General features: G+C 34.9%; 1 protein-coding gene across 1 annotated transcript; it reads left to right on the top strand.

Moving 5' to 3' along the window:
* The first annotated feature begins 1,402 nt into the window (after positions 1-1,402).
* LOC147411497 (Tetratricopeptide repeat (TPR)-like superfamily protein) lies at positions 1,403-14,978 on the top strand. The gene is made up of 16 exons (XM_086449199.1): positions 1,403-1,905; positions 2,015-2,062; positions 2,966-3,607; positions 3,850-4,029; positions 4,739-4,803; positions 5,930-6,037; positions 7,616-7,729; positions 8,991-9,086; positions 9,316-9,414; positions 11,189-11,308; positions 11,968-12,072; positions 12,764-12,928; positions 13,023-13,150; positions 13,236-13,305; positions 14,189-14,406; positions 14,701-14,978. Exons 1-16 carry the CDS (start codon positions 1,620-1,622, stop codon positions 14,870-14,872), a joined length of 2,616 nt encoding a protein of 871 aa, XP_086305325.1. The 5' UTR covers positions 1,403-1,619; the 3' UTR covers positions 14,873-14,978.
* Positions 14,979-15,196: the final 218 nt, after the last annotated feature.

The following is a 15,196-nucleotide window of genomic DNA, read 5'->3' as shown; positions in this document are numbered from 1 at the left end:
CACTTTGAAGTGCAATAAATACACTTTGAGATTAGAAGTAGATGTGAAACACACAAATGTTCATTATAGGAGTCCCACTTTGAAGTGCAATAAATACACTTTGAAAATTATAACACGAAAGTGTTTTGATAAAATATAAAAATTTTAAGGAAATTTTTAGTACAAAATTTAATTTTTGAAGCCTATTTATTGTACTTTAACACATACCCTCATGACCAAGGGTGGGGTCAGGATTTTGCTAATATGAGAGTAACCAAGAGTAGAAAAAATTGTGTAAGGACAATTAAAAGTGACAAAAAATAGTTGTGGGGACACCATTAAGAGTGAAAAAAAAAAAAAGTAATTTGTAAGAGCAATAGTGATTGATTTCTTTATCTACAACTAAAATCTATTGTAATAGCATATTAATCCATACAATTTGAAAACTCTTATGGGGACAAGTGCCCCCATAGCCCCCACTATAAATATGCCCCTGCTCAAGACTCACGTTAACAAAATCCTATAAATTAAAATACACATCACATGCCTGAGGATACATTTGATTATTGCAATTCCAATTTTTTAGGGATTTTGTGGGGAAGTTTTTGTAAGCTATGGGCTGAGGGCAAGAGAGATTATGAGTTGTGGGTGGGGAAGGGGAGAGAGAGAAAGAGAGTTCCAATTCCCCCTTAGTGGTTACCCACCCTTTAGGATTTATCACAGAAATTATTTGGTGCATGTGGGTGAAGAGGATCGCCTAGGCTCTTAAGACCAATGATGTTAAATGAATTCCATACATCTTTGTTTCATCATAGGGAATCTACTCGATGCAGTACGTGGGAGGGAAAGAGGCATTAAGAGTAAGATGAAATTTATGCTTCAAAGGTGTTCTAAAAAGTTTTCTATTCTAAATACCCTAATTTGAGGATCCACTCGAGTATTTCAACTACATTTAACATCATTTATTTTACAGATATCAACAAGTTTAATTGGTAAAGTCATTAAGTGATGATATCAAAGACTTGAGTTCAAATTCTACTAGCATTGAGTTACTAAACTCATTAATAAAAAACTTACCAATTCCCCCCTAAAAAATATTCATTTTGATATAATTCCTATTATATTTAAATTTGATATCAATTATATCCTTCATATATTTCAATCTTAATTTTATAAAATTAATATAATCTTTAATTCACAAATATATTGTTTATAAAATAAATTATTTAATATAATTTAAATAATATTTTAAAATTTTAAAGATTAAATTAGAGACAGGTCTTTGAAACAAAGATTGTCTACTAAAAACATTTAATCGTAAATTTTTTTTTTCCATCCAATGATTGGATTATCAATATACCGCCAAAAAGTGGGGGTGGATTTTAGAAACAAGTCCCTCCCAATTCCCAAAGGTGCAACAACTAATTGTCCCTTTCATTATAGAACGGCTTCGGCTCAGCTCTTTTTGATTTCCCAACCGAGTGGTTGCTTCCGTTATGAGCTTCTCAACTCTCAAGTTATAGTGGTTAGCGGGAACGAGCCATTTGATCCATCAAAGCTACAAACATAGAGGGAAAGAGAGCTGTTTTTTGTCTCTCCACTCTTCAATCCTCAAACAGCTGAAACGACCTGAAAATCAAATGCGCGGATCTAATAACAAACAACTGAGTTCTATCTTGCTTTCGGTTGCAAAAAATACCTCCAAAAACTCAGCTTCGAAATCAACAAAAGTGGATATAAAAACCCTAAAAGAACTCGTCCCCCCACTCGACTCCTCGCACCACAACATTCCCACCTCACAATCTTTCCTTAAATCATCTAGGGTTTCATCCAAAGCTGCATCTCACTCGAAGAAATCCACTTCGAGAATCGCAAGCAAATCGACAATAGAGAGTTCGACGTCGCAGATCTCGTTGCATCGTCCAGGTAATTAACTGGTACTTGTTTGTTTTTATTATGTTTTATTTTTTTATTTTTTATCACAGATTCGATAATAGTTGATTTCAGGTTTTCATCTTTTTTTATTTCCATGTAGAGGGTTCGGAGCAGGAGCTATTGAAGGCAATATCTTCTTTATTATGCGGTATGTTTTTTCCGTTAAATGTGTTGAAGTATTGGGCACTTCTTTATCTGGAAAAAAAGTGTCTCAAATTACATTAACAATGTCTCTTCTATCATAAACGATTTCCTTACATTAACATTGTCTCGAATTAGTTTATTTCTCACTTCACACATATCCTCTACAATCTTGGACAAAAAAACGGGTTTTGATTAATGGAGGCCGAGGTTGCATGACTAATGGCTTTCTCCTCCATTGGCAAGTTTCAGTTTGTTTGCCTCTGCCACTTGGCTAAATGAGGATGACTTCCTTTAGTCTTTTGTTTTGTTTTTTTTTATATCAAAAATCCATCAAGAATCATGCCAAAGTTTAAATTTTGAATTTTTTTTTAAAATTTTGAATTTTGAATTTAAAGGATTGTTGTTGATAGGCTACTCGTGCGATATATGGTAGAGATGGGTGAGGCATTGATAAGGGTGTCTTTCTTGTGACCAAACAACATGGTTGTATATTTGATGGACGTTCAGCATTTTCATTCACAATGTAGTAAGATGCAAAAAAGCTTTGAAGCAGCCAGACCGCTTCAAATTTTGGTGGAACCCTCTCCCTTAGATGACACGTGATGTCTCCAAGGAGGTGTCTCAAAATATTAACGAAAAATAAGGGGCTTGAATCAAAAACAAAAAACTCTGTATCATGTTACGAGGAGTGTTCCTCCTTATAAATCGGACTCTCATGAGATAACTGTATCTTAACAACACAATAAATTTACAGTGATAGCCCATGTTACCTTTCACCTTCTTATTACAAAAAGATGTGCTTGTGTGGCTGAACATCAGCTTCAAGTGCTTAATTTTCACCTTTTTATACTTATATCTAGCAAAAACGAAAATAAATCTATATTGGCTCATATTCTTTCATTCTCAGGTAGTGGAAGTAAAGATTTGGGGTCACGTAGCTTACCTGCTTTAGAAGATCCTAACGAGGAGAAATCCCTGGAGAAAATATTAGACATACCATGGTTCTCAAATACTTCTCAAACCCGTATATCACAGCATCGGAAGGGGATATCACGTGAAAGAAAACAAAAGTGGATTTTCAAAAAGACCCAGACTCGTCGTTTTGAACGTTTAGTAACAATGTGTGGGGATAGATTGGGTACAATTACCACACTTGAGGTCTTTGGTAAATTGGGACGAGAAACTGGTGTGAAAGAATACAATGTGTTGATAGGACTTTGCATAGAGAAGGCTAGGATGACTCAAGATGAAGACGTTTCGTTGGACTACATTCACAAGGCTTTTCAACTCTTTATAGAAATGAAAGAACAGGGTTTCCAACTAGAAGAAGAAACATATGGCCTGTTCCTCATGTATTTAATTGACATGGGAATGGAAGAAGAATTCCATTTCTTCACTAGTGTTATCAGTGATAAGAATCCTGGTACACTTTCAAGATTAGGTTATTATGAAATGCTGCTTTGGATTAGTGTTGGCAATGACGATAAAGTTCAGGAGCTGTGCAATTCAGTAGGGGTTGATTGTGATGGGGACAGATTAAACCTTGCAGGTACTGTTTTGCACTATGTGGAATCTTCATACTTCTGTTTTATATGAATTTTATAATTTAAATTGTATTGTGGTTTTACTTAAGTTGGAATTTATCACACTAGATGATTTTTGTGGAATACGAGTTTTGATGTTGCATATATTGACTAGGAACCACTTTTACAATTTATGAGTAATTATATAGTGTTATAGCTTTCCCTTAGACATAATTGGATATCTCACAAGAATTGATTCCTTTGGCAGAAAGTTATTTGTTAGCACTGTGCGAAAATGACAGGAAGAAGGAGCTTTTGCAATTGTTACAGGTTGTAGACATTACTAGAGTTTCATCAATGGACTATGTTTTAAGTATCTTCAAGTCCTTAGGGAGGCTATCATTGGAAAACATCGTGGAGAAGTTCATTTTAGCATTCAAAATCACTGGTATGTGCATTATTATTGTTAATACTAATTTGGTCATTCTAGGAATGATGTATGCTCAAAAAGGATGTATTGTTCCCTTTATTGATGCTTGCCATCTTACATTCTATGCTATTGATTGCTAGTTTGCTACTGTAGGATGTTACATGTAGGGTCTATAATATGAAACAAGTGTCAAATTTTTCTCTTCAGGAAGGATGTTTAGTTGAATATGCTTTAGGAGAACAAGTTATTTTCCCCTTTGTCTAAGTTAGGGTTGTTAATGGATCGAGTTGAGTGGATCAATACTAAATCAGTTTTGGTCCCACCCCAAATTCTTTTGATCATATAGTGATCCAGACCAATTTGACAAGTCTGAAACCAGTCCGTTATGATTTGACCCCTTCCAAAATTCACTTGTTGTTTTGGATCAGTTTGATCCAATCCAAAATCCTTTGATTTTTTATTTTTTTTTTGGGATCAGATTTGACACAATTCAAGTTCTTGAGACCCAGGGTGGGTCAGCTCAAGAACTACTATGACAGGATTAGAAATGGCAGTCTACTGAGACAATGGCCTCTCTAGTTGATTACCATTGCCAATCCTGTCATTGTAGTTCTTGAGCATAGCTAAGATCTGATGACTGCACTAATGCCTAACACTAAGCATGCATTTTTTCTTTAGAAATGCGTGCTGTATATGTATAACAATATAGTTATCTTGGTTAATGCAGAAGTTGGAGCAGAAAATATTTCACATATCATCTATAACTATGCTATTAGCATACCAAATTTAGTGGTGAGGAACCTCTCATGAACAATACTGGTAACTTCCTTGAGCCTATTGTTGTGTGAAGCACATCTGCTAAGATAAAGAGGATGTATTCATTTAGCGTTATTATGGATCTTGATTGCAGTTTTTTCTTGTTTGGCATTTGAACCTGTTGCATTAACTATTTGTGTTGAATTTTCTTAAATGCATTCTAGAAATATTATATTCAAGAAGGATGCAAATGATGGGTTGTAGTATATCAAATCAAGATAGGTTTTGATTCTCCAAAATGGTGAAAATCAATACTGTACCATACAGAAAATTTGAGCTGTAATCCTAAGCCATCTAATGAACATGTTAATTCTGGTCCAGTTCATCAACAAAAAAAAAAAAAATTCCAATTCAATATTACGTTAGATTAAGTAATGAATCACCAGACCATAATCTCATAGCAATGAACCAACTGACAATGATTCACAGCCTTAAACATTAAAATGGCATTCAAAATCTCAATTGGAAGAAAACCTCTATGAAGTAGGTAAAAGCAAGATCTAAACAGCTAGACTACATGTACTACAGTTTGTATTTTCTTAAGTTCATTGTTGGTATGGAAGTACCAAAGTTGCTGCAGTAGAGAACGGTTACAACAGGTTGGATGCCAGTGTAAGCTTTTTTTGCCAAAAATTAGGAGTCACATGAATTGTGCAATCTGTGTGTGTGCGAGTAAGATTGGAGCATGTTATCTCTAATTGTTAAAGAAGAAAGTTAATGCTTAATTTACTATTTCATCAGCCGATGGGACATCAACATGGATACAATGTCTGCTATGTGGTTGTCACTTACAGATTCACAACTAGAAAAAATAATGTTAACATTTACTGGATTGGGTTTGTTTTTGTGATGTTAGAAACTTTATCACATGGTTGACGTTTGTTGTTTCATAATTTTGCCTTGCTGTGGTTGCTAAGGTTGGACAACAACAAGCTTCTTGTGAACTTTCATATAGGATTTCAAACTTTAACAATTGAAGTCATATGATGTATCTGCCTCATTCAAGATGTTTATAACTACAAAAGTTTTTCAAGCATTCTGACTTTGCTATCTAATTTCTACGTGTTATTTTTCCTCACATGCCACATATTGGACATTGAAGGTTGAGGATGTCATCGTAAAATTCAAAAACTTGCATGAGAAGCTTGAAGTGGCCCCTTCATCCACATCATACGAGAAACTCATTACCTACTGTTGTGATTCATTTGAGGTATGATCCTATTGACGAGATGAAATTTACTAGCCTGACGTTTCTCTTCCCTTATAAGTTGTTGGAAATGACAATTTTCTGTTCTTCTATGATGATCATGATGTGAAAATGTATGACCACTTTTTAAAAGTATTTATAAGTTTGAATACTTCCTTAACATTGGTACGATTCTCATTTTAATCTTATAATACGTTCATACTTCTCTTTCAAAATGTGCATAACAATTGCTTTATTGAAAAATTTGTAGTATAATTGGCAGCATAAAAAATCATGAGAAAATTCCTACTGCAATGGCAATTGTGTGGTGCCCAAATACTTTTTTTTTTATTGAATTGACTTGGCAACAGCCTCTTATTTATCTTACTAGTCACAGTTACAATTATATTCTAGGATCATATTATATAAATAAAAAGCTAATAAGCAGTGAGTCTCCTGTGCAACTTGCTGCGATGAAGTGATTAGAATGTCAACTTAGGACAAGTCTCTGTTTGTGTTAGGAAATACAATTTTTTTTTTATTGATAGGAAATGCAAATTTTCAAGACAAAAGAAATTCATGCGTTTGTTTCGTGGAAAGGCACACCTCTTTTCATCTTTACAAACGTGGAAAAGCACACATTTTTGCACCTTTGGTCTCTCTCTACCTCCCCACTACCATTGCCACCACGCTTTGCTTCTATCACCATCACCGCAGCCGTAACCATCATCACTTTGGCCACAACCACCACTACTGCAGCCGCTGCCGGTACTACCATTGGGACCACGTTGCCACTACTGCTACCAGTATAAGTCCACGTCGTCATCACCACCACCACCTCCACTACACCTCTGCCCACCACATTGTCACTCCCGCCACCATTACTACCACATCATCTCCATGGCCACCACAACCATCATTGCATTACTGCCATTCCACTCCAACACAACCAGCATTGCCACCATGTACCACCATTGCACAATGACCGTTGACACTGCTATCATCACTGCCGAAATCTTTAGATGTGAACATAGTACTTGTTGATCGGACAAATTCTATTCTTGGGTACAGAGAAGATAATTAAGCCTATGCACCTTTGTTCTCAACCATTTAGTAACTTTTTAACTCAATGATTTCCATTCATCTCCTCGTACATTTGTAACAGCTATAATAAATTCTTTATTTTATTCAAGACAAGGAAGAAAAGACAGCAACATGGTAGTGCTTTCGTTTCCTTAAGACCAAGTGATCTACCTTAGACCGAGGATTCTTTTGGGTTTTGGTTTAACTTTTTAAACCAAGTATGGACTTCTTAGTCTATAAGGGCTTGAACCCATAATTCAATTGGTTGACATAGTCCAACTGAAGTTTGAATTTTTGGGTTCAAGTCGATCTTACAAAACCCCTCCTCCCAACTCACAAAAAAAGGACTTCTTATACAGCAAACCTTGCCCCTCCTGTAAGACTGAAACTTATCTTGTAAAGATTTAGTTGTATCATGTGTCTTATCTTGTAAAGTTTCGGGGTTCTATCATTTGTTCTATTTCCTCATATTCTCTAACTAAGTTAACTTTGAGCTTGTCCCCCTCGATTCTTTTGCAGGTTCATGAAGCCCTTGATATAGTTAATCAAATGTGTCAAATGGGTTTGGCTCCATCTATTGAAATTTTCAACCCCATTTTACATGCAATTGAGGAGAACTGTGAGCTTGATTTAGTATGTTTAATTCCTTCTAAATCTAATTTACTGTTCTTCACATGATTCTAGCTTATGGTTATCGTGTTAACATTTTCTGGCACATCACATATCAATTGGATTTACATCTCATATATTGAGTCTTTGAAAAAGCTGTAAGCCTCATAGTTTTAAAACCCTTTTTAAACTCTTGTTTTTAGAGGCATGCGCCTCATGTGCATTTGTTGATGGTGGCAATTTCGGTTATTGTACTGTAAAGAATTCAGTTTATTTCCCTGTTTGGTTTTTTCTTCCAGTCCTTAATCAAATATTATAAGCTCTCCTAGGTTAAATACCATCAAGGCATTTCTTTCCCCATGTAGTAGATCAATGCAGCCCCACTTGTAATGGGGGCACTTGCCCCCCCCCCCCCCCCCCCCCCCCCGCGTGCCCGAGAAGAAAGCGGGTTAATGGTTAGTAATTAATGAGTGAAGGCATTGAACCCAGGCGTGAGTAGCAACATAAATCATTTTGTTCATTTAAATTTATTTCTTAGGTGGTGCATTAGGTTTTCCTATCCTCTTCATACGATTAATTTCATGCATAAGACCTGTTTGCACCTGTTTTGTATTTTTCTAGCAAGCAGCCTCTATTATTGAGCAACAAAGATGAATCTTGAGGGGCTTAGATCCATAGCTCAGCTGGTTTGACACATGCAAAGCAACTTTGAGGTTGTGGGTTCAAGTCCAGCTTACCCATTAAAAAAACAGATGAATCTTGAGAATGGGGAGGGTTGGGTATGATGGATTCTCTTTGAAATCTTTGTATATGGACTCATACATTCACTATTTTGTTTGCATATGGTCATTTTGGTTTATGCATGAATTGGCAAAGATTCACTCGTGTAATACCAGGTCTAGTGGGTTTAGTTGAGTTTTAAACATTTCTAGTGTGATATAATTTTTAACAAGTTGCAATTTGTAATCTGTCATTATGTCTAGCTTCTGATTACGTTTTTGGCCATGTTCTGTTTGGGTTTGAATTCAATCATTGTTGCATTTTAGTTATACCAAAGATTTGCTCACTTGTATTCTTTTCCATATCTACACGGTTCATGATCTTGAAAAATAGGCTGTTTGTTCCAATGGATTGATAATGTGCAGGGAAACTTTGTTTTGTATATATTTCGTGGCACATTCCAATACTAAGCCCTATGCAATGGGCTTTTTATTTTTATTTTATTCCTGTGAAACTTGGTAACATACTAATTTTCTGATTTTACTTCTGCTTTTTTCATCCTAAGCTTCACCCAATCTATTCTGTGATATGTCGCCATAACTTGAAGCCAAATGGGGAGACCTTCAGGAGCATGATAAATTTGTGCGTGAGAATGAAGGATGTAAGTTTCGACATACTTACCACTGTGATGCAAATCGTGGACTTCTGTTTTCCATCTAGAATGCTTAGTTCTTATTTTTTTCTTGAAGTTATTTGGGCCAAGGGCATGCATGATACGTATGATTATAGTTGAGCTAAATGAATATGCTATTTTGATTATTGTTATATCAAATCGTTTGAGATTGTAATATTCCTGTTATACATGTTCTTTATTTATTTTTCCATTGCAGTTTGAAGGTGCATACAAAATGCTAATAGATCTGAAAAAAATGGATTTGATGCCCACGGCAAACATGTACAACGCTATAATGGCCGGATATTTTAGAGAGGTAAGTGATGTGCAATTTTTTGAGATGCTCTTGTTGTTACGTTTCTCTGAAGTCTCCTATCCTAATAAATCACTCATAGAGGTCGTTTTTGTTAGACACACTACACGACCCTAGGGTTGGATTTGCTAATTCACCTTTTTAGTGTTTGTCCTAGGCTTACTACTACTTGAATATAAATTGAAAAAGCAGGTCCCTTACGTGTTTTTGAATCGCCAAAAACGGAGAAAATGAATCCCATTTCTCTCTCTAAACCACTCCATCTTTGTCTCGTCTGCCACAATTATCTCATTTTTCTCACAGATATTCATCCAAAACACTATTTTTAAAATTGGGATATTCTTTGATAGTCTCAAACAGGGTCACTTGAGCTTCCCCTGCCTTTGAATGTTGTTTTCAATCAGGTTTTAGTCATATTTTCATCATAAGTTCATTTTAAAAGTATGCATTAGTTGTAATTTTATCCAATGAGATCTACTTTTGAAAGTACTAGTTTTTCTATTTGAAGTTTCATTTTTCTATGATTTTTAGATGTTTAGATGTTTACAAACAGTTTCATCCTTGATTTTTTAATTTTTTTTGGCCTTCTGTGTTCTCATCTTCATATTTATACACTTGCTAGAGATTTCAAAAGTAGATTTATCTTAAAAATAGCTTTTAAAATGGGTTTGATTTTATTTTTTGATTGTTTGAGCTTGAATCTTCACTCTACCTTTTGATGTTTTGGGAGTAGATTTCATCATCCAAAATTTAATTTGAATGTGGTTTCAGTTTTCCTATTTTATTGCTTCCATTTTCATCTTCTTACAGCTTTAGATGTTTTATTAATTGAATTTTTCCATGTCTTTTACTTTTAATTGGTTTCAAAGATCTTTTTTTTGGAGTTCTAAATACCTGTTTGACCTGATTTTTATAGGTTTTGGCAATAGCTTTCACAATAAAAATGTTTTCCTAATGATTTCAGCTTCTTATCTGTTTCATCTTGGTAGCGCTTTCTGTAAAATAGGTATTTTGAATCTGATTTGATATTTATCTTTTTTTTCTTTTCATTAATTATGGATCTTTGAATTCTAAGACTCTCTAATCTCTACCATCGATCCCTCTACCACTCCAAATATCCATGCAATTTCCATTTTGCCTTATTCTTACCCTTGTGCCCCTTTTACTAATCCATCAAGATTTTTCTGTAATGCTTTTCCCAAAAATCACATCTTTCCTGGTACAATGATGGTTGTATTTTATATATTGGTTTTGTAAGACAAACAATCTAGAAAATAATCTGGAGAGAGAATTACCATTGCTAGTTAAATAAATCCCTTTCAAGGTTAGTGGGATCCTTTTTTTTTTTTTTAAATTTTTTTTTAATTTTAACATTTAACTATTAGGGCTTTAGAGGTACAAAGATAACCTTTGATACAATGGGCTACGTGCTTCAGCCTACTAAATGTTAGAAAAAGACTAAGCATGCACATCTTCTCTTCCATAGAAGTTTTTTCTACTATTTTTTTCTTTTGCACTCTCAATAAATCTAAAAGTGGGCCTAATATAAATCTAAATGTTATGGTCATATTATTAAACATTCCATATGTTGTTAATTCTGTAATTTTAGAATGAAAACTGCAACTCTACCATATTTATAATGAAAATAGACCCTTTTTCATGTTCAACATTCTGCTCACCTTTATCTGTGGAAGAGCTATATTATCAGCTTATGATTGCCCTATTATTGCCGATTATCTGTTTTAATCGGTTGGCCTTTTGATCATATTTTTTCCAGAAAAATGTCAGTGGGGCGTTGATGGTTCTCAACCAAATGAAGCGTGCAGATGTAAAACCAGATTCTCAGACTTTCAGCTGTTTAATATGCAACTGTGACTGTGAAGAGGATATTATTAAGGTATGTTGTCAATAGACTTCAATTTGGGATGAATTTTTTATGTACAACCCATTTTTTTTTTCAATTCAGAATTTCTATGTTGGTAATGTTTATCCTCTTATTTTTATATATTTGTCGCAGTTTCTCATCTAATGTTGGTGTAACATAGTTGACTTTAGCTTCTACTTCTAAAGGTATAATAGTGTGGAAATGAGTGGTCTAAAGGTTTAACAATTTGGGTATTCTTCGAATAAAGGACCCACCGATTAATCACCTCCCCACCCCATTGTTACCACCACTCTTTAACCTCCAGATTCTATCTTCTTCAACCTTCAAATATCAAGATCAAGATAGGGTTTTGATGGAGGTTGAAGTTGACGGGATTTTGGGGAGAAACCCTAAAAACATCATCTGTATTATCCCCGAAATTTTCTCCATTTTGTTATGAAATTTTCTCGGATTTATCCAAATTTATCCCTCCACCAAATGATGCTGAATCTGAACTTGGTTACTATGCACATACACACATCACATAGAGAAGGCTCAATGGTTAGGCAATTCCTTGCACTGATAGTGCTTTTTTTCCCTTCTGACAGATATTTTTTATTAGTAAAAATCTCACAAAGCATTGAATGATGTAGGCACCATACTGAGAAATTTTGATTGTTCAACTCTTGCAGTATCATGAAGAATTGCAATGTTCTGGAGTTCAAGCTACCAAGCATGTTTATATGGCACTTATAAATGCATATGTAAATTGTGGGCAGTTTGAGAAGGCAAAACAGGTATATTTATTCCTGGTACTTACCCTTGGAGTACTTGAAAGTTATATTGTAAAGAATTATTTATCAATGCAATTTATTTATGGGCCTGTAGTACATGAAAATTCCCGTAAGAGAAGAAACTCTTTAATGAAGACAATTATAGGTCAATTAAATAATGGTTGTGTGAAATGACTTAGTTACTTTTTTTCCCACACTAAGCAACAAGTAAATATATTTTGATCTGGTATAAAATGTTCAGTTACCAGGGTATAAATATAGATCATTTGTGATGATGATTCTATGTTATTATCTATGAAGATACTAAAGTGAGGATGATTCTATGTTCGGATCATGTTTATTGAACTTGTAGGTTATTTTTCATTATGGTAGAAATATAGGAATGTGCAGACTTCATTTTAGGCAAGGATTAGAATCTCATCTTGAGGAAAAGTTTTCGTCCGGACAAAAACCGAGATGGTCTTAACCGAAACATTCGAAGACATTTTGAGACAATCCGAAATATTCAATGTTTCAGGGTTGGTATTTCGTTCCTATCTCAGCTGAAACCGCCTGCAAGCATGGCCTTGCAAAAAATGCAGGAAACTAAGCTTTTCCTTTCATATGATTTGGGCTTGTTGCCTTGTATGGCAGCTTTTGGTTGATTTTATGGCATTATCTATGAAGATGTTAAAGTAATTGTTATTTATTATAGGTGGTCTTGGACCAAGGGATTGTAGTAAAGAACATAAATGAGATTAAGAGCTCACTTGTATCAGCACTAGCATCATGTGGGCAAATGTCAGATGCACTTGAAGTACATGAAGGAATCAAGAAAACTGGAGGCCATCTGGAGCCCAAGGCCATTATAAGCCTCATCGTGAGCTTTTGTTTCTCATGAATTCTTATTGTATTGTTTGGTGGGCACACTGTGACATCTTATTTTTTTGGCTTTCCTGGTTTTTGCCCCACAGGAGCACCTTCAATCTGAAGGAGAACTTGATAGATTGCTTCAGCTACTTGGGGAGCTGAATGAGCATGACTTTTGGTTTGATGGCTGTAGAAGAGTTGTTTTATATTGTATTAGACACAGACATCTAAGGTTCCCGATGCATATTATTTTGTTTCTTGTAACCTTTCTTTTACATTTTTCCATTTCCCTTACGTCTATTCTTTCTTCTATTTAGTTATGCTATTGACTTACTCAAACAACTCAAGTACAAAGATGAGATGTCTATATATGCCGTTTTTGATCAGGTTATGATCTCTCTCTCTGTGGCACTTTACATGCTTTTCTATTCCTTGTTCTATCAATGAGAAATTCTATTAAGCAACAATTTTTTGCTGTCAGCTATGATCATGGATGTAGAAAAGATTGGATATTACACTTTATATACTTTTCTATTATCATTGGTATTGTCAAATATTGATGCTGTTATTTCTTTCATTATTTGTATGAGTCTCAGATGATGGTAACCTATAATCTAATGTTAATAACTAGAAAAATTTAACCTTTTGGACAGAAAAAATTTCCTGACCAAATGTACGTACTTTTCTAGTGGGCTTCACTCAAGGCCCAATGTGGACATCTACCTTTGGGCTTTCCCAATTTTCAGGCCTGTGGTCTAGCATCACCATTAGCCACCCTCAGAGCACCATATTATCAAGAACTTCAAGAGAAGCTGATCAGTTCTGGATTCTGGTGATCTCATCTAGTTAGTCTCGATCATAGGTTTGAAGGAGACATGTAGTACAATTATCAAAAGGAAAATGAAGAAGTAACATTGAAATTGACATCGTTTCACACATTGCTAATGTGGATGTATGTACAGAACCAAAGATGCTTTTCATCAAGATACAGGTGAAAGCATCTATGGTTCTGTGCATACCAATGTGTGAGACGATGTCAATTTCAATGTTACTCCAGCACGACTCTTCTCAAAAAGGGGAGAGAGATGTCATCTGGTGATGTTCTCTCGAAAAGTGGTTTGGAAAACCATTTTGACTCAGGTTTTATTTAGTAGTATTATTAATTGTATTTTTGTTAGATTTATTCATTTAAGATTTCTTAGCATATGTACATTTAATTGCACAAGGCTTTATAATTGATTTGTGGTTTCCTTTCTACCATTGTGGATAGGTATTTTGCCAAATTTCGGAGACGGAACCCATTTCTTTAGAGTTTGGATTGGATGTGCTTCAAGCTATAAAGGATGAGCTCAAGCTTCGTCCTTCCCGGACTAGTCTAGATTTTCTCCTCAATGCTTGTATAACTGCCAAGGATTCGCTTCGTGCTTCGTCAATTTCTGAAGAATATCAGAAAGCTGGCCTTCCCTTCAATGTACTTACTTACTTAAGGTTAGTGAATGTTTTCTATGGTTGGTTTTATGTATTGTTTTTTCAGTTTATTTAAAACTCAGCAAAGCCACAGAACTCTACATGGAGCTTATATATTTAGGCTTGATGAATTGTGATCAACTACAAGGCTTCTTGATAAATCTGGTAAAAATTTCACAGAAGTGAACAAGGCTTTGCTAGATTTTATCTCATAATTGACAATGCTTGTAATATTTCCCTTATTTTGCAACGGGATGCACGAAACAATTTTTTCTCCCTCTCTCGCTGATTTGGATTCTTTGAATGCTTTTGCAGGATGTATCAAGTCCGTTTGGCTTCAGGAGACAATAAAGGCGCGAAAAAATTGCTGAAGGAAATACCGAAAGATGACCCCCATGTACTTTGCATCATCAACGCATGTAATAAGACTTACTGTAATTCCAAACCTATAAAGGGGAAGAAGGTGAAGAAGGGGAAGAAGAAATGAAAGGTGCATCGTGCATTTTTTTTCTTTTATTAAGGGATCAAATGATCTCAAGGGCATTTTGGATTTAAAATGTACCACATTTAATATTTAATCAATTTTGTCTAAATATCCCCTCTTATTATTTTCCTGTATGCTTAATGTTCCATTTCTCTGCATTTTCAGGAGATTTTTCTGTGGCTCCTTTTATTGGCATCAATGTTTTCATTTCACATCTCGAGTCCATTTAACAAACCTAAATAAACATGCCAAAGTGGAGTCATATATAACTTTTTCAATGAGATCTGTAGAGGGTTTTGGTGTTGGATTGCTAATTTTGTAATCTAT

Source organism: Akebia trifoliata, chromosome 1 (assembly GCF_017979445.1).
Source record: "Akebia trifoliata isolate Shusen 1 chromosome 1, ASM1797944v1, whole genome shotgun sequence".
NCBI lineage: Eukaryota > Viridiplantae > Streptophyta > Magnoliopsida > Ranunculales > Lardizabalaceae > Akebia > Akebia trifoliata.
This window is presented reverse-complemented; position numbering and strand designations above follow the sequence as displayed.

Bases quoted from the DNA above. Each gene is read 5' to 3' on its own strand.
- LOC147411497 (XM_086449199.1), top strand. From the start codon at position 1,620: ATGCGCGGATCTAATAACAAACAACTGAGTTCTATCTTGCTTTCGGTT. The intron at 6,038-7,615 runs GTATGATCCTAT...ATTCTTTTGCAG, and splicing joins ACTGTTGTGATTCATTTGAG to GTTCATGAAGCCCTTGATAT. The intron at 12,073-12,763 runs GTATATTTATTC...TATTTATTATAG, and splicing joins AGTTTGAGAAGGCAAAACAG to GTGGTCTTGGACCAAGGGAT.